At 40.9% G+C, this 20,423-nt stretch overlaps 1 protein-coding gene across 3 annotated transcripts in view; it reads right to left on the reverse strand.

Moving 5' to 3' along the window:
* Nucleotides 1-16,677: 16,677 nt before the first annotated feature.
* Nucleotides 16,678-20,423, reverse strand: part of LIN28B (lin-28 RNA binding posttranscriptional regulator B) — a 125,029-nt gene continuing 121,283 nt past the window's right edge. For all 3 annotated transcript variants that reach the window (XM_088840931.1, XM_055433474.1, XM_088840932.1), the window contains one exon: nt 16,678-17,038. In XM_088840931.1, the coding sequence (XP_088697057.1) occupies nt 16,678-17,038 (361 nt within the window). The remainder of the gene's footprint in view (nt 17,039-20,423) is intronic.

Here is a 20,423-nt window from a genome sequence, read left to right on the forward strand (position 1 = left end):
ACAGCTAAGCTTCCTGCTTTTCTGCCCCATTTGCCTGGTCCAGCTGCTCAGTACAGGCAGGACCCCACATCTCAGGACCGACCCCTGGCCTGCTCCTGGGAAAGAAGCACCGTGGCTCAGGATTTCGCCCTCTGACTTCTTGCACGACAGACCAGCAGAAGCAAATGTGGCTTGAATGAAGCTAAACTACCTTACAGCTGAGTAAATGAAGCCTCACATCCAAAACCCGACTGGTAGAGTTTTGGTAGAAGGCTCCTGAAGGGAGCCTTCAGGAAAAAATGATTAGCGCCATTTACCTCTTGATATTTCTCTGTGAATGCTGAAAACTTCAGAGCTGCTCCCGTTCCTTGGTGGTTACATATAATTAGGTCATTTGTGTAGAGACGGACGGAGGTGAATCCCGGAGTCCCCTCAAAAAAGTTCAGACAGGGGCCAAGTTTCAGGCCCTGGCCTCCCACGGGGGCCATGCTGCACAGAAAACTGAACCACCATCAGTTGCTCCGAATTCATTTCTCTTTAAAGGGTTTCTGTCATCTTGGAGGCCTCCCTAATGTTTTCAGTGTGCTTCCCACTGTTTCTGTTGTTCTCATCTAACCTCTTTAACTCTTCTCTTTATTAGTACGGATACATTTTGCTGTAAGAATAATTACAATATAATGTAGTAGTAACAGCTATTAAGTGCATATTATTTACCAGAGACTGTTAAAGACATTTAAAACACACAATTTAGTATTTTCACAAAAATCCTGTAAGGTGGTTAATACAACAGAACTGAAGTTCAAATAAGCTGATTTTGCCAGAACAAATCAGCCAGGAAAAGGGCTGTGCTCCATCCCAGATATCTCAGCCTACGGACCTGCTCACCCTGCTGTTTTTTCCAGTCCTCTTAGACAGAAAGCCTTCAGCTGCCACTACCACCTTATTCTCAACTTCTCACCTGAGGTTATCAAAGGAGTTTCCATGCTGAAATTAAAGACTATAATACTTCATATTTTTTGTACCAAAAAATATGTGTTTTTTAGGGAGAGGCTTTTTTATAAAAATGAAACACCAAGATTTGACATTGACCTTTAACATAACCTATCAGCTCATGTGAAAATATCAGGTCCTAGATACATGATGTCCCAAACTGGTTTCTAATCTCTGCTGTCCACCTCTCCTAGCTAAAGCACCGACCTGAAAAAGGAAGCAGAGTCTTTGTCCTGGGACATGACTTTGAAGTCGGACAGGTGTAGTTCTGACCATGGGCTCTGACCATGTGATCTTCACCAAGTCCTTACACCTTTTAAATCTGCTGTGTCCTTACCTGTATTCTAGAAGCTTTCCAAAGGCATAGTTGGCACAAAGTACAAGTTTGTTCTCATCCCCTTTTCCCTTTGGTTGCCACATTGAATCCTTAATGATTGTGGAGTCTCAGTAACCACAGTTCTTGTAAAGAGTCAGAGAGTTGGTACCAGCAGGACCTGAAGGACAGGCAGGGTAGGGGACAGGCACCAAGGCCCCTCCTGCTCACAGCAGAAATGTCTGCAGGCCTAGGGCGCAGTTCCCAGGCTGCAGTCTCCCTGGACCTCTTTGGCTGAGGGAGAGAGAGAAGCCCATCTTGACTTCCACACGTGGCCCCAGAAAGCTGGAGGTGGGGAAAGGAGGCTGTAGGTGCCTCTCGCGGGAGGTTGGTGTGAGTAGAAAATGCCAGCATTAGGTTAAGTGATGGAGAAGGCAATGACAACCTACTGCAGTACTCTTGCCTGGAAAATCCCATGGATGGAGGAGCCTGGTAGGCTGCAATCCATGGGGTCGCTAGGAGTCGGACACGACTGAGCGAGTTCACTTTCACTTTTCACTTTCACACGTTGGAGAAGGAAATGGCAACCCACTCCACTGTTCTTGCCTGGAGAATCCCAGGGATGGGGAAGCCTGGTGGGCTGCCGTCTATGGGGTCGCACAGAGTCGGACACGACTGAAGTGACTTAGCAACAGCAGCAGCAGGTTAAGTGAGGCTCTCCAGGAGGTGAAGAGATGACCATCTTCAGTTGTGGTTGTTTTGAACAAATACCTTTTGTTGAGCCCCCCACAGGAACCACGTGAGAGCCAAGAGCAGGTCCGCTGGATACTGGTGGATGGAGAGAAGTTCCTCTAGACCCCAGAGAGTAAGGGTGGGAGTTCTCAAACACTAAGGAGACGTGTATTCCTAATGCAGTTTGATTATTTAAGAATGCTAGGACCCTGGGCAGCTCCTAGGGGGGCCCCAGTTTTATCTGTAAAAGGAGGTGCAACCAGATGAGGGATATGCCAGTTCTGGTAGTTTAATTCCCAGTGTATGGGCTTCTTAAGGGCTGCCATGTCTTCTTGCTCCAAGTTTGCCTCGTGGTCCAAGTGACTCATGACTCTTTGTTTCGTTTTTGCTTGAGGATGACTTGAGGGGTTAGGCAAAAATCTCACCTGCTGTCTTTCTATCCAGAGTTCCCCCATGCTTGGACTGTCCTTCACAAATGCTGTATCGTCTGCGTGAAGTTGGAATAGTATGACCACGATAATGACTTGCATCACCACCCAGTCTGTGTTCCTGGTGTATCATTTAAAGTTTTCTCAAAAGTTGTCTTCAAAACAGTCAGCTTGCTGACAAGTCCCTTCCAGACCTTTCCAGAATGGTGTGGATTGTGGTTTTCCTTTGGAGGGGACAGAACTGTAGAATTTTAGAGCAGGTAGGTAAATTTCACCAGGATCACCTGGAGGCCCCTATTAAAAACCAGCTCGGGCACAGGTGTGGTGTTCTGCCTGCCCTACAAGTCTTGCAAGTTCCGGCCTCTTATTGGAGCCTTTTGATGCTGCCCCGGGTTCTGCCCCCAGACCTCAAAGCCCTTAATGACCAGTATGTGAAGGATGCCTGGAGAAGGAAATGGCAACCCATTCCAATATATTTGTCTGGAGAATGCCAAGGGCAGAGAAGCCTGGCAGGCTACGGTCCATGGGGTCACAGAGTTAGACATGATCAAGTGACTAAAACATACACATACACACATGATGGGGCTTTCCCAGTGGCTCAGTGGTTTTAAAAGTCTGCCTGCAATGCAGGAGCCTCATGAGACTCTGGCTGGATCCCTGGGTCTGGAAGTTCCCTTGGAGGAGGGGATGGCAACCCACTCTAGTATTCTTGCCTGGAAACTCCCATGGACAGAGGAGTCTGGTGGTCTACAGTTCATGGGGTCACAAAGAATCAGACATGACTGAAGCAACTTAGCATATACACATGAAGGACAAATTTAGGAAACATGGGACCATTGGTTATAAGGAGGCCAAGGGATTCTTGCAGGAGTGCTATAACACCAAGCTAATGAAAGACAAAATGCAACTATAAAGGCATGTTTGGAATCTCCCTACCAGAAGAAAAACTTAATGCCGTTTGTGGTGAACAGATTGGCAAATTGCAGGAGCTGATGCAAGAAGCCACTAAACCCAATGGGTAATTTAGTACTAGTGAGTCTAGGAAACCAAAATTTTAGTCTATACAATAAAGTTTAACAAAGGGGAGGGGCTAACAACTCACTGAACCCCATCCCAGAATTTGATTCGGTATAGCTGGGGTAGAGACCGAACACTGCAGTTCTAAGATCCCAGATAATGCTGATGCTGCTACTAAGGGCACCATTCTTTGAAGTCCCCTTAACTAGTCCAACCCCCTTATTAGGAGAAGGCGATGGCACCCCACTCCAGTAATCTTGCCTGGAGAATCCCATGGACGGAGAAGCCTTGGTAGGCTGCAGTCCATGGGGTTGCTGAGAGTCAGACACGACTGAGAGACTTCACTTTCACTTTTCCTTTCATGCATTGGAGAAGGAAATGGCAACCTACTCTAATGTTCTTGCCTGGAGAACCCCAGGGATGAGGGAGCCTGGTGGGCTGCCGTCTATGGGGTCGCACAGTCTGACATGACTGAAGTGACTTAGCAGCAGCAGCAGCAGGGTGTGGCTGAGAAAACTGAACCCAAGAAAAACTAGAACCCAAGTATCCTTGTCCATAGTCCGATGGCTTTCAGTTAAAAAGCAGCTTTTTTGTGTGTGCTCTAGATCAATAGTTCCCAAACTTTTAATGAGTCAATTAGGGAGTCAGTTAAAATCTGGCTCCAGTAACTCAATACACCTAGAAGAGTGAGTCTTAACCTTGGCTGTTCATTGGAGTCAGAGATTCTGAAGTAATTTATCTGAACATCAGGATTCTTAAAAGCTCCCCAAGTAACTCAAAGGGGGTAATAAATTTGAAACGTTTGGTCTGGAGGAAGGTCAGAAAGCTTCACTAGTCCAGACATCCCAGGTAATTGGGCTGTAGCTGCAGGCTGGCCTGTACTTCCAAGGCAAAGGTTTTCCTGATCTTACTTCCTGCTTTAGGAAACAAAAAAACACTGAAGTGTTACTGTGAGGTTTGAAGAGTGAATACCAGAAGCATAGATGGGTCTATTTTCCTATGTATAACAATATTTATTTTTGGAACATTTAGTCTCTTTTTATTAAGACATAATTAACATAGAACAGTATATTAATTTCAAGTGTACAACCTAATGGTTTGATATTTGTATATATTGTGAAATGATCATCAAAATATGTCTGATTAACGTCCATCACCACACACAGTTACAAATTATTTTTCTTGTGATGAGAACTTTTAAGATTTACTCCCTTAGCAACTTTCAAATATGTAAAACATTGTTTTACTAGAGTCACCATGCTGTACGTTACATCCCCGGGACTCATGTGTAGCTGGAAGTTTGTACCTTTTGACCACAGTTGGTGTGTGATTTTGATCCTTCCAACTCCCTTACTTTCTTTGGCTCCCTGTGGCTTCCTATGTATCAGAGTTAGAAAGAAGCTTTCTACCTGGTTTTGGTGTTTTGGAGAAAAAAAATTAATTAGAAGCAGAATCCTGAAGTGTCTTTTCTAGCTTCAAGTCTGTTTATGTGACCCGGGCAGTTAATGTCATCTCCCTAAGTACAATTGTACATTTCTTCGTAATACAGAAATAGTTATATCTGCCACCTTTATCTTAGAAGGGTTTTGTGAGAACCAGATTTCAAAGCCCATGTAAACTATAAAACACTATAAAAGTGAAAGCTATTATTAAATTAACTTCAGTTCAGTTCAGTCGCTCAGTCGTGTCCGACTCTGCACGACCCCATGAATCACAGCACGCCAGGCCTCCCTGTCCATCACCAACTCCCGGAGTTCACTCAAACTCATGTCCATCGAGTCGGTGATGCCATCCAGCCATCTCTCTGTCATCCCCTTCTCCTCCCGCCCCCAACCTTTCCCAGCATCAGAGTCTTTTCCAGTGAGTCAACTCGTCACATGAGGTGGCCAAAGTATTGCAGTTTCAGCTTTAGCATCAGTCCTTCCAATGAACACCCAGGATTGATCTCCTTTAGAATGGACTGGTTGGTGCTCGCTTCGGCAGCACATATACTAAAAATTGGAAGAATGGACTGGTTGGATCTCTTTGCAGTACAAGGGACTCTCAAGAGTCTTCTCCAATTAAATTAACTAGTGACACACAAATGGAAGTTTAAAGTGAAAGAAATATCTTTTCACTGAGCTGCCTGGGAATTCTGTTGGAACTTGTGTCTAATTTGTCCTTGCTCTTAGACTCCAACATTCAAACCCCAAATCCAGAAGACCTGGGTATGATAATGTAAGCACTTTAACAAAATATGGTTTCTTCTCAGATATTGGGAGCATAGACGGACTTAGTAAGATGTCTAAAGTAAAAAAAAACACCACCAAAGATTGAGGTAATAAAATACCAAACCAAAAATTTTAAAGTCTTTTATTTCTTACAGCTTCAAAAGTAGATGAGAATTTCTGGGGTAATAATGCAACATTAGTATTTAATTATCTAGGGGTGTTTACCATTTTGAAGTTTCTTATTACAAGAAAACTTAGAAATAGATAAAATATTTTTGAAACAGGTTAGCATTATCAGTATCCCTTCAGCATCATGAACTCCACAATGACAGTCTCTCTCTTGTTCATAAGAGCCTATAAAGCCATTACTTATAAGTACACATTTTTCTAGGCAGAAATTTTCCTAGATAAGTTTATCAATCATGATCAGAAATTCAAATATGTAGTAGCTGAGGTGATGCAAAGTGAGTGCAGAGTGCCCTCTGGTGGTGTCATGCATAACTGAACTGTCTCAAGGTTGTTAGTCGCTAAGTCCTCTCCGACTTTACGGCCCCACGGACTGTAGAACGCCAGGCTTCTCCTGTCGGTGGGATTTCTCAGGCAAGAATACTGGAGTGGGTTGCCCTTTTTTTCTCCAGTGGATCTTCCTGACCCAAGGATCATGCTTGGTCTTTAACTGAAGAATTACTATACTATTGTTCTACAGTTTCTTAAAAATCAGACTTTCATCTTTTTTTCTTTGAATAGTTTTATTCTGGCTGTGCTGGATCTTTGTTGCTGCGCTGACTTTTCTCTAGTTGCAGGGAGCGGGAGCTACTCTATTTGAGAAGCACGGGCTTCTCATTGCAGTGGCTTCTCTTGTTACAGAGCATGGGCTCTAGGGCAGGGGGTGGGGGTGGAGGCTTACAAAGTTGTAGGACAGGAGCTCAGCAGTTGGGGCTGGAGGGCTCTAGCGCACAGGTTCAATAGTTGTGGGGCACAGGCTTAGCTGCTCTGTGGCATGTGGGAGCTTCCCAGACCAGGGATTGAACCCGTGTCTCCTGCATTGGCAGGCAGATTCTTTAGCACTGAACCACCAGGGAAGCCCCCAAATCAGAATTTCATCTTAATCAGAGAGAAGTTTTACATCTCCAAAGTCCCATTGTACAATGGACTGTATTAGAACACACCTTTTAATTGTTGTGTTATTTAGGTTATCTTTTACAGAAGTCCTAAAGAAAATTCTAATTGAGACAGTGTTCCATTGAGAAATAATTTTTAATTAAAAAGAAGCACTGTAGGTTGTTAATATGGCACCTCCAAATAGAATCTCTTAAATAATCTGACCCTGGTCCAGAGTTTTTTCTGTTGCTTATTTGTTTTGGTTTGGTTTGGGGTTGGGTTAGGAATTGTGTTGGAACATTTAGACATTGTCCTAGGGTTTTTACAGGACTTGTTGAATCTTTTCTGGCAGGATTGGGAATAAAATCTGGGATGATCCATGTGATCTAGGCAAAGACAGACTATTGGGCCAAATGACATTCTAGGGTCTCTATGTTTCGTTCTATGTTAAACTTTCTTTGGCAATCTGATACATTTCCGTTATTTCTGTGCAGTATTAACAAGTAGCAGGAAAATACAAACCTAAGGAAATAGAAGTTATGACCAACCTAGATAGTATATTAAAAAGCAGAGACATTACTTTGCCAACAAAGGTCCGTCTAGTCAAGGCTATGGCTTTTCCAGAGGTCGTGTATGGATGTGACAGTTGGGACTGTGAAGAAAGCTGATCGCTGAAGAATTGATGCTTTTGAACTGTGGTGCTGGAGAAGACTCTTGAGAGTCCCTTGTACTGCAAGGAGATCCAACCAGTCCATTCTAAAGGAGATCAATCCTGGGTGTTCACTGGAAGGACTGATGCTAAAGCTGAAACTCCAATACTTTGGCCACCTCATGCGACGAGTTGACTCACTGGAAAAGATTCTGATGCTGGGAGGGATTGAGGGCGGGAGAAGGGGACAACAGAGGATGAGATGGCTGGATGGCATCACCGACTCAGTGGACATGAGTTTGAGTGAACTCTGGGAGTTGGTGATGGACAGGGAGGCCTGGCGTGCTGTGATTCACGGGGTCGCAGAGTCGGACACGACTGAGCGACTGAACTGAACTGAACTGAAGGAAATAGAATGCGCTCTGCCACGTTTCCAGAATGGTTCTGCAACGGCTGCGCATACTTCAGCCCCTCCCTGTATTTTTTCCAATTTTTTACCATGAGAAAGTTTATTGTGGTTGTAATGAGATTTTTTTATTATTGTTTTTTTTTTAAAATGGATTGCCCTGAATGAGTGGCTGCTGCTGCTGCTGCTAAGTCACTTCAGTCGTGTCCGACTCTGTGTGACCCCATAGACGGAAGCCCACCAGGCTCCCCCGTCCCTGGGATTCTCCAAGCACGAACACTGGAGTGGGCTGCCATTTCCTTCTCCAATGTGTGAAAGTAAAAAGTGAAAGTGAAGTCGCTCAGTCGTGTCCAACCCTTAGCGACCCCACAGACTGCAGCCTACCAGGCTCCTCCATCAATGGGATTTTCTAGGCAAGAGTACTGGAGTGGCTTGCCATTGCCTTCTCCGGAATGAGTGGCAGAAGCAAGTTTAACACAGGACCGGCAAACTAATATCTGGACTAGCTAATGAAAGTTATTTTTTAAAAATTAATTTCATGAAGAAATGAAAGAGTTTGAAGAGCCCATGTGAAGATAACTGTCATGGCTTGAATATGTGAAATGATGATCTAAATGAAAGAAGTGATTATAAATAGGACTTGAAATATCTGCCATAAATACTTGAGGTCACATTCCTAGAGGAAAATGTGGAAAAGAGTAAGAAAGTATCACATATCAATAATACACATATCTGAACTAAGTCAAATGCAAATATGGTTTGTGTCTTAAATTTGAAATTGTCTTTCACTATGCCTTGATTTTGCAATATTGCTGCTGCTATAATACTTAGGTGTGAGTCCAGTTTTCCTGACAAAAGAACAGAATGAACCATGTCATTGGGGTGTAAGCAAAACACCCAAGGTTGGAATTGGTACTTAAAAGAATTTTTACAAACTGGAGCAGGCAGTTCTAGATGCTAGGCGGCTCAGAAATTAACAATTGAGGCCCTTGACCTTGAAAAAAATAATTCACGTCTTCAAGAAACTTCATTAATTTTAGAAATAAAGTACACATACATATGTCCTAAAGTCAGGAAGCTTTTAAAGTGGAAATACTGTGCTAAGAAACATGCCTGATATGCAGCCTCAGAACCATTTATCATTTTTCAGGGTACCTAAGATACTTCAGAAAGTATGTATGTGTGTGTGTGAGAGAGGGAGAGACAGAGGCTTAGACAGAGTAACAAATGATGATTTCTATACTGAAGATGGCCGAAATTACGTTTGGATAACAGTAAAGGCTTTTCCTTTAAATTTCAATGGTTTCTAGAAAGCAAAACTAAGAATTCATAGAAGGAGTTTTTGAGGGGAAATAAATCAATTTCATGAAAATAGTAAAAAAAAAAAAAACAGGAGCAGGATTTAGCCACAAAAAGGTAGACTGGCAAACAAGCATTATTTTTTTTTAATTTAGTAGCCTGGCAAGCAAAAGATTCATATAAAGGCTCTTGCTGCTGCTGCTAAGTCACTTCAGTCGTGTCCGACTCTGTGTGACCCCATAGACGGAAGCCCACCAGGCTCCCACCTCCCTGGGATTCTCCAGGCAAGAACACTGGAGTGGGTTGCCATTTCCTTCTCCATAAAGGCTCTTACAAAAACCTTATTCAAGAGATGGCTCAAATGCAGTGCTCTGTGGACATAGAAGGCTAGCCTAGGATTCTGCAGCTTCATCCTGAATCCTGTACTCTGTAAGGTTGTTATTCAGTTGTTCAGTCCTGACTCTTTTGTGACCCCCTGGACTGCAGCATGCCAGGCTATCCTTCACCATCAACTGGAGTTTGCTCAAACTCATGTCCACTGAGTCGGTGATGCCATCCAACCATCTCATCCTCTTATCCTCTTCTTCTCCTCCCTTCAATCTTTCCCACCATCAAAGTCTTTTTCAATGAGTCAGCTTTTCACATTAGGTGGCCAAAGTACTGGATCTTCAATTTTAGCATCAGTCCTTCCAATAAATATTCTGGACTGATTTCCTTCTGGATTGACTGGTTTGATCTCCTTGCAGTCCAAGAGACTCTCAGGAGTCTTCTCCAGCACCACAGTTCGAACGCATCAATTCTTGTTCAGCGCATGACCCTTATTCCTAGGGTTCGGCCTGCTGGGATCCAGACAAAAAACTCAGGTGTTTACCAAGGCCCATCTCACTCTCTGAGACTTCAGATTCTGTCTCCCCAGCAAAGATGGCTGGGGAAACATCGGGTAATTCCCTCAGCCTCCCAGCCAGTGGCTGCACTAGGACAGGTCAAGGATGCTGCCTCGGGCAAGGAACCTGCCTGAGAGTGAGCACTCCTGAAGTTTCACACCCCAGACCCTTCTCTGGCCTCATCCTGGTTGTGACTCTGCCCTCAACTGCTGTTTTCTGCTGGGTCAGCAGATTGTCGATGACTTGGAAGAAATCTATATGAAGATTTTGGGGGCTTCCTCCTTCATGAGCCCTCCTTTCTGGGTTTTATCCTTCCATTTTCTGTTGCTCTGGTAGCCCTGCCTTTGTTTCATCACCTCAGTAAGACTGCCACCTCTGATGTGGTCTGCAACCCTGTGTCACCTCCAAGACCTGGGAAGTGACCACAGGGGAAAAGCCTGGGGCAAACGTGCTCACCTCTCAAGCTTTTCCCTTTGCAAACTTGGACACCCCTCACATTCCCAGCTCCATCAGTGGCCCTCCCCTACATTTAAAATGTTGCTTTTTAAAATGCTTTGTTTGGGACTTCCCCAATGTTTTAGTGGCTAAGACTCTGCCCTCCCAATGCAGGGAGCCCGGGTTTGATCTCTGGTCAGGGAACTAGATTCCACATCCCACAACTAACACTCAGTGCCCCCAAATAAATAAATACTTAAAAAAATACTTCGTTCCACCAAATTTCTCTCTTTACTGGTTGGTTAAACATGCACTGCTTCGACTGGATTCCAACTTTTTGTTTATGCTATTTCTTCTGTCCCAGACTCTTTTTTCACCCTCCCAAACCAAGCCCATCTTCCTGCCCCACTGAATCTCACCTCCTCAAACTACACCTGCAAACAATATAAGATGTTAAGGGAAAAGTGTAAAGTTGCAAACCATATATAATCTGCTGCTGCTGCTGCTAAGTCACTTCAGTCGTGTCCGACTCTGTGTGACCCCATAGACGGAAGCCCACCAGGTGCCCCCGTCCCTGGGATTCTCCAGGCAAGAACACTGGAGTGGGTTGCCATTTCGTTCTCCAATGTGTGAAAGTGAAAAGTGAAAGTGAAGTCGCTCAGTCGTGTCCGACCCATAGCAACACCACGGACTGCAGCCTACCAGGCTCCTCCATCCATGGGATTTTCTAGGCAAGAGTACTGGAGTGGCTTGCCATTGCCTTCTCCGATATATAATCTAATTTTATATTAAAACACCTGTATGTAACTTATTGCAAAAAAGACAATGAAGAATGTTAATGGTTATTTATAGGTGATAAGATTATGTGTTTAAAAGGTTGTCCATATTTGAAATTAACAAAATTTAAATTTAGAATAAAATGCAGGTGATGGGATTATATACCATTTTCTTTCAAAGTTCTCCATATTTTCTGCAGTAAAGTACAGCACTACTTTTATAACAAAAAGCTATTTTAAATAATAATCAATGAAAGTAAAAGTGTTGAAATGTTTACTTAATAAGCTTCTCATGAGCATTCATGATCAAGCCCTTCACATCACTCACTGTTGCACAAGGTGAATATACTACACACTGCTGAACTGTACACTTAACAATGGTTAAGATGATAATGATGTTATGTTTTTTCTTTTTACCACAATTAAAAGGTAAAGGGAGTCCAGTAGACCACAGGGGGGGAAAAGTGAATGATTCACGCATAGACTGGAAATGAATGTGATGGTGAGGCTGGTCAGTTTATAGAACTCAACAGTTTTATAAAGCTGGTTGTAGAGTGTATCAAATCTACATTCATATCTTAGATATTTGGTACTGGTGTCACATGTTCTTGACTGTTCTTTTCAAATACTTAAATCCTTGGGAAAAAATTGCAGGAAAATTCTAAAATGGTTTCTCCAAAAGGGTGTGAACACTTTTGCTCCAGGCTACTTTTCCTGACCCCAGAAAGTATGTCTTGATTACCAAGCTTGCACAGTCCATGCTAGTTGACACAGGATGATCCCTAATGAGGACAGGACCCACCTTTTCTCCTTCATTCAGGTGGAATTTATTCACCATCTGTACTGTCACAGCTAAGTTTTATATTTATAGTCACTGCGACATGAGGATATGTTAAAACTATTTAACTGATACTCATTTTGGTGTAAATACTAAGTAGCCTTTTTACCCATTCATTAAATTTAGCCATCACACAAATCATTTGAACTCTCCAACACGCGTCATAAATGCCAACATTATATGTTTTATTTTTAATCAAGTAATTTCTTTAAACCTCAAAATATCCATAATTGACAGAATAAGACACTAGGCATGAGATGATAATATAAAATCCACGGTCTGCAGAAAGGCAAACAGTACTTGTAGTCCATCGAGATGACTGTACACAAGTGAAACGCCATTCCGACCTTCTATTCCTTTTTTGTCCTTTAAAAACATACAGTTCAAGTGTTTTTTATTTTCACTTGTAAACAACATGAGCCAAAATGGACAATGAGGTCATCTAAAGACTACACAGGATAATTGTAAAACACTAGATAAAACAGCATATTAAAGTCATATAGAAATCAGTATTCACTTTGGTCTCTATTGTGGTTAAAGTTGTTAATACCAAAAAAGCAATACATACTAATTAAAGCCAGCTGGTGGTGGGTGCCAGTGGTTGGTAGCTGTAAGTAATTCAAGAGGTAGTCAACACCATCATTTTCAAGCTGGTTAACTCTCACACATGTGAAGCCACAGATATATTCAATGTTGCAATAGTTTCTCACTGTACAGTACTTGACCATAACTTTGCAGCTTTGCTCCAAACAGACAATTTAACAATGATTCGGAGGTCAACCTCTCACTCTAACTGAACTATGACACAGATCACACAACCACCACATCTGAAAGAGGCTGTTGACAGCGATGTAAGACAGAATTTGATGCTTGTAACAAGTTGTTCTTCCCTAAAACAAATAAATCTCATTAAGACATCTAGAAAATTAAAGTCTGTGCAGCTGCACGTGTACACACTTTCCCAAATTTTATAACCAAAGGGGAAATACACATATATATTTTATGATAAACATTTCTTAGAGAAAACAGATAAATTAATTTAAATTATCTTTAAGACTTAATGAGATTTTCCATGTCCTGTATAACTCATCTTACAGTGAAAGTTACAAAGTCTATTAACACTTATGGGCTCCTATTCACAAACTACATACAACTAGCAGTAACTTGGGGCCACATTGGTGCAAAATAAAACTGGGCCAAAAAAAAAATATATCGGCAACAGAAACACCTTTATATTTATTTGTAGATGGACCAATGCTAATAACATGATGTTTCTTGATCTTTTCCCATACATTGCACGCCAAATTTCCAAGTTATAAGCAGGTAAAAATCTTTCTAAATCTTTCAACTGTAAAAATACATCCAAAGGCTTCTAGTGAAGACAAAAATGCAAGTATAAAAATGTTCTACTATAATCTGCCACGTAGCAATGAATAGCTCACAGGGTTAGGAGACCGGTCGTGCATCTTTTCCTAGGAATTACACTTGTGTTGATGTGGGTGGGGAGAGGACAAAGGGGAGCTATTTCACAGACCTCCTGCCCAACCCATTAGCAACTCCAGCAAACCGATGCTTTACACAGATCCTACCCCTCAGTAGCTAGAAAGGGCATTGCACGTCCACTGTATGTTCACTCCTTGGCAGCCAGTGCTGTTAATTATGTGCCTGGACAACAACGCTGCAATCACTTGGCTTCAGGGCAGCACACACACAAATGAAGGAGATTGGCATCTTTGATACTTCTGCCCAGCACACATACACTCATACAAGCAACCTCACTTCTGACTTCTTCCCACTACCGACCTCTGGGCAAAGCAGCCATTTCGAAGATTGACTTGTGTGCTCTGTTTTGCTTCAGTAGAAGAGTCTATGTCTTAAATACATGGTCACTTGAAGGAAATGCTCCGAGACTTTGCTAACTAGATGAGATGCTTCATTATTCACAAGTGTTTGTCAGAAACATGCAGTTATGAATTGCTATCTATACTCTAGATAAAGAGATTCTGTACCAGAGAATTATCAGCCACTGTAAGGCTGGAGCAGCATAAAGGTGTGCTATGCATCAACTATGAGGTAGCCTTTTGCTGTAAACAGAATATTTCACCCATGTAAATGGACACTGTGCTTACGTCAGTGATATTCACATCTGAAAGGAGTGGAGGAAGTCTCCTTGAGTAATTTTCACATGAAATTAAAAAAGGAGAGCTGATAATTGATATTTGGACATTTTGATCTATGTCAAACTCAGAGGTAGTTATTACTAACATCAGTACATAATACTTACATAAAGGTCTAAGTTATTTGGTTTGTTTTGAGTAAGCAGGACTGTAGACTATTCTGTAAAGAAACAACAATTATTATACGGTATGTTCCCTGAGCGAAGTTCTTTGTCCTGAGTATGTTTATGTAATAGTGATAATATTCTTATATAAAAAATAAACCCCAACTTTTCATCAAAGATAGGTTTGGTATGTGCTTAGTTCAGTCTGGTGAGACGCTGAAAAATGATTTCAAATTGCACCCATAAGGTCCACAGTTATAAAATGTTTCCTTTTTTAAATCGTGATCTCAGCTCTGAACTTTTTATATGTAAACAGGGAATGTCCAATTCTCAAGTCCATAATTTCCTATTTCTAATAAGGTCAAGGAACTTTGGTTTGAATTTTCAAAGTGACTTATTATATTTTGCATTTTTACTGTTAACCTGCTTATTATACCTGCTAAAAATTAAGCAATGCCACTCTGATTTGTCTACATAATTTAAATAAGCTTACACTCCTCACATAAGGCAAGGAAGTACTTCTCTATAGCTATTTATCACATTCAATATCGTCAAAGGTAAGCTTTGCATCACAGCATACTGAGATTTCAGTACATCCCATGGAGACTCTCACAAACACTGTCAACTCAAGCTGAGTTGGGAAGGGCTGGTGGCCCAGCCCCAGGCTCGCTTGCTCTCCTTCCGCGTGGCTTGCTTGCTGAAACGGGGGCAAAACCGTACAACAAGTCTCCCTCGGCAGGACAAGTTGGGAGGGAGCAGAAACTGTTCAGCAGAACGTGTCTCATTTGAATCATGCTATTTTCTGTTTCTGATTATCTGAGCTTACACCAACAGGCTCATGCAAGACTCTATTTACTGCCAATGTTAAGCCTTACTACTAATTGGTACCTTCTTGGAGATGTTCCCAAAATTCATCCGTAAGATCTAGAACCAGGATGACAGCAAAATGAGTGTTTTTCATGACTGGAAGCTGAAGGGACCACTACACTACTGTCTCTGTCTCCATCACTGAATGCTCATCCTGAATCTCCCATATTTGTCCCTTCAGTAGCAGTCTTGAGGGAATTCTCGTAAGATCAACTGTATTGTATAAAAAACACTCCGCTGTCTGGTAGGAGAGGTTTGGGAACCTTTCTCCCCAGCTCGTCACTCTAGTCGCCTGCCACAAAACATGATGCTTTTTCGTATTATTCAAGGTCATACATCATGGACAATTGTGAGCATCCACTCACTATTCAGTCTCAACCCTGGCATTTTACTGTGCTATTTTGTGTAGAAAGAAGTTAGGTAACTCTCCAGGGGGAATAAAAACAGCCACCAAAAACATACACCCAACGACTGGAGTCTTCCTCCAAGGTCTTCAGTAGTAAACAAGGAGGCCCCTGCTCGAAGTGACGGTTAGAAGGATTGACTTAGTCAAAGGGAACTGCTGTCGCCACAGTCCCTCAAAAACCTCACAACAGGTAAGAGATTACAATGAGCTGGTATCAAAATACCACTGAAAACAACCACATCACTACATTTATACACTGCCCTCCCCCTTCATTTCTCTGAATAGGCATCTAATTTACAATCGAAACATTGGAATTGAAAACACTGAAATATCGGCACAGAGATGACACATTCATTGTCTTTTCTGGTTTGTATCCCAGATTCAAAAAAGTTTAAACGGCAGTCAGAGGCATATGGAGTTAAGGTACTGCCTTGAAAAGGGGTGGGGTGAGGGGATACACTGTACAGATACCAAGAAAAAGAGGCAATCCCAAATTCGGGAGAACTGATGTTTTAAAAACCTTTAGTACCATATGACTGGCAGCTCTGAGATCTGAAGTATATCCTTTGGTTCACATAAAAGGTAACAGTCTTTTTCTTCTCTAATGTAATATAAAGGGAATGGTATTTCAAGAAAAACTCCAAGGGTTATTTTCAAAACCATCTAAAAATGCTTCACTGTGGGTTTTCAATTCTTGCGGGATGTCCAATTCCGTGAGGGAGGGTGTGTGCTTGTATCTCCATACACACATATATAAAGACAAGCCCTCTTTATATATATGTCTACATTCTAAAGAAAATCCTCCTACACACACACAGACTCAGGCTCGCTCCCTCTCACACGTGTACATACAGATAACAGCATCTCATCCTCTGAGTCACATAACACATGACACCCTGCTCCAAGGTAATTTGCTTAGAGTGATTTGTCTGTTTAAAAACATTCACAGTTCCTCAACAGTAGTTAAAAATCCCAGGTCAGCTGCTGTATGTGAAATACTGTTCCCCTGAATTTGCATGAGGTAGACTTCCCAACCGGGGAGAGAAAACGATACGCTAAAGAAGGGTTATGTCTTTTTCCTCTTTTGAACGGAAGGCCCCTTTTTGCTTTGCTCTTCTGGTGCTGCAGACGACTTGGTGGAGGAAGCTTCTGGAGGGGACCTGCCTGGCCACTCTGAGAGCTCGGACCTCGCCTCCTGAAATGATGTACAGCCGTGCCCTCCGCCCACCTCCCGAGGGAACGTCGACGCGCACGGCTGGGGCTCCGCTTCCTGTCTTCCCTGAGAACTGGCTGGCGGCTGCACCGCAGTTTTGTGGGGGCAGTTTGCCACCATGTGCGTGATGCTCTGACAGCAATGGCACTTCTTTGGCTGAGGAGGTAGACTACATTCCTTAGCATGATGATCAAGGCCACCACAGTTGTAGCATCTGCAGCAAGAACAATGGAAAACATCTTAAGTAGGAGCAGGTATATCATAAAATATGTCAGAAATCAAAAGTATGCTAAAGTATAAAGACTGTCAAAGAGATCAGATGATTTCAGTATGACTTCTTCACACACACACACAAAAACAATCGTGTCGTACTGAACACAAAAACCGATGAAAAACCAGAATCTGAAAGCATGAAAGACTAATCACTTCCACAGATAAATGACTCCTTGAGATTTGAGTCAGGTTATTGTAAAGGAAGTTTAGTCCATTAGAGGGCAGCCGCGTTCAACAAAAAACAACCAGCTAGCTTGGAAAAAAGCTTAAAAACCCAGCAATTGACTTAAAATTCAACACCAATTCAATCAGCAAATGGAAAAATTATAGAGCAAATTAAATTTTATGAGTTTAACAGTTCTTCCGGTGTTAATTATTTTGGCTATGGAAATTAGTTGAACTGGAGGAATTTTTTTTCCCTTTGCACAAATGACTGCAGTGAAATTTGATAAATAAAAAGTCAGACATCTATGGTGAATATCTGGGAAATTACCAAGTAATATTAGAGCAAGAGAGAAAGTGTCTGATTCAGAAGAATGCTATAAAAGAAAGCTTCTAGATACCTACGTCAGATTAATAAAGGTTGATGCTAGTTCAGGAACGGGAAAATCTTTCTGTAAAAAATTAAGTTTTCCTTCAGGGTAAATTCTAAATTGAGATAAATATAAATTCATCTTTAATTAATAAATGATTGCACACTAGGGGCACAGCTTGTACTATGTTTGAAATTTTGACTAAGATTCTGAAAGCTAAGACGTTATTTGGAAGATATATTTCAATCAGATTTTATTTTAAAATTTCATATTAAAAACAATAAAACATCAAGTGGAGAAAATAAATTTTTATATTTGTGAAGGTTTTTAATCTGCTTAGTTACTTAATATAAAATTTGTCTACAAATGAAATGTTTTAAGGGTTTTTCTATTTTAAATTTATTTTCCAAATACATTTATGATTCCATTAATTCTCATCATGAAATACACACAATAGGTCATTTTACAAAATGAAAGCAAAATCGGTGGTAACTCTGGGAATCAGCTTAAGATCATGACAAAAGAGTTCGTTATAATTAACTAGCCAGCTAGTGTGTGTGAGACTAGAAAGTTAGTAACTTATATTACCAAGTACTTCCAAAACAAGCTACTATTAACCTGCTGGGAAATATATGTAGGATTGTTGTTATTTTAACTGTTTGGTCGCTAAGTCGTCTGACTCTTTACCACCCCATGGACTATATATATAGCTCATCAGGGTCCTCTCTCTATGCCATTTCCCAGGCAGGAATACTGGAGCTGGTATGCCATTTCCTTCCCCAGGGTTTCTTCTCAATCCAAGGACTGAACGCACATCTCATGCATTGGCAGGCAGATTTTTTAGCACTGAGCCACATGGGACACCTGTTAATTAACTAGATGGGAGGAATTCTTTCAAAACACACACACACACACATATATATATCAAATCATCACAATGTACACTTTAAAAATCTTATAGTTGACTACAGTTCAATAAACTGAGGTGGGTGGGGATGGGGCTTAGAATGCTTCCCTTAGAGAACTTTATGCCACCCTAACACTTTTTCTCTTCTCTCTTAGTTTATTTAACTTTGCTACTTAATTCACTGGGATAGAAACTCATTGAGACAAAGGTCAGGAAACTTCCACTAGTTTTTAGCTCTGCTATTCACTAACTCTCCATCTCACTTGCAAGACGGTGCTAGGACTTGACATCTCTTGATTCTCTTCCAACTTTATCTATGATCTTGGTTATCTCTCTACCTTCATAACGCACAACTCAGTCTGATTTTATGACCTTCTCCAAGAAATATCTGCCAGCCCTATGGGAGGTAGAAAGGATCCAAATTTATCTAGAGTTGGAATTGGGAAGGTGGATGGTCGGAAGCAAAAAAAGGATGAGGGAGACTAGTCTGCTCATAAAAGCGTTATTGAAATGAGCCAGTCCAAGCTGAGAGAGAGACTCCTGAGACCAGAAGCATCAAGTCTCAATCTTCTCTAATTTCATTATCATATCAATTATATAATCTCAACCCCAAGAATCTCTGGAATTGAGATTATATCATAATTATCAATTATTATTAATGAAATTATACAATAATTATCACTCAATTGCCCCATGCAATCCTAGCACATCCAAAGCTGTTGGCAGAGAAAATCTGTTTAACATTATTTTGTTCTACCTCCTGAATGATATATTAATTACACAATTAAATAATTTTCTGATAACTGGCAAATAACCATATTAAATTTAAGGCTTTCATAGAAAAAAATAAGAAAATTGAAAAATGATGTGATCATCTAGAGGGATGATAAAATAATGAAATAAATAATGGCTATTTCATCATCCTTGTTATTGCATTGCCCAAACTACTGTCTTATCTTTCCAGAAGGTATAAAAGACATCAGGAGACAGGACTTTTGTTGTCTTTTTTTCTAATTCTTTATTGAACACAGTTAAGAATTCAAAAATTTTTGTTTTCTGCATAATAGCAAAGAGAAAAAAACTGACAAGACATTTTGCAAATGTTAGATGGAAAAACAAATACAAAAAGACAGTACTACTCCAGACTCTAATGATGATGATGAAATTAATCATGTAAGCTAAATCTCAGATTGAGTCTTCACATACTATATCCTAGAAATATATTTTATCAAACTCAAGAGTCAATGAGTGAATAATATATGTCTATGGACAAAAAGGAAATTTGTTACTTAGTTAACTAATTCTTCAGGGAGGATATCATCAAGCACTATTTTTTGATGATACATGTTTGCTAAAAGGACATGAAGCAGTCTTCTTTCACCTTTTATCAATCTGTGCTAGGGAATTTACTTGACATGGTTCATAAGTGGAAAAACGCTGAGGCACTCACTGAAAGGAGATAAGTAGCACAGAAATGAAAAATCTCACTGAACTGGTCATTCTTATCATATTTAGGAATATATATTTTATCTTCTAAAATAAGTTATAGAGTGAGTTGTTTTTTTTTACATAGCAAAAACTAGAATAACGAACACCCTGCTTCTCCATTTATCGATATTACCTTGTAAATTTTAGAATAATGGAATCACGAGATGGGCTTTTACTTTTTTCAGTAATTAACAAATATTTATGTCAGGAAAAAACAGTATCATATCTTCAAAAATTAAAGGGAAAAAAATCGGGTTTTAGGATTATTTATTATTATACTTTAATAAATTAATGAAATATTACAAAGCAGATTCAATATTGTTTTGGTGGTATGTTCTCAGAGATAATGCAAAAGTAAACAATGAAAATTACTCACTAATGCTTCAAATTCAGGGCCC

This window comes from Moschus berezovskii, chromosome 10 (genome assembly GCF_049115385.1).
Source record: "Moschus berezovskii isolate FMDL1 chromosome 10, NW_MosBer_1.0, whole genome shotgun sequence".
Lineage (NCBI taxonomy): Eukaryota > Metazoa > Chordata > Mammalia > Artiodactyla > Moschidae > Moschus > Moschus berezovskii.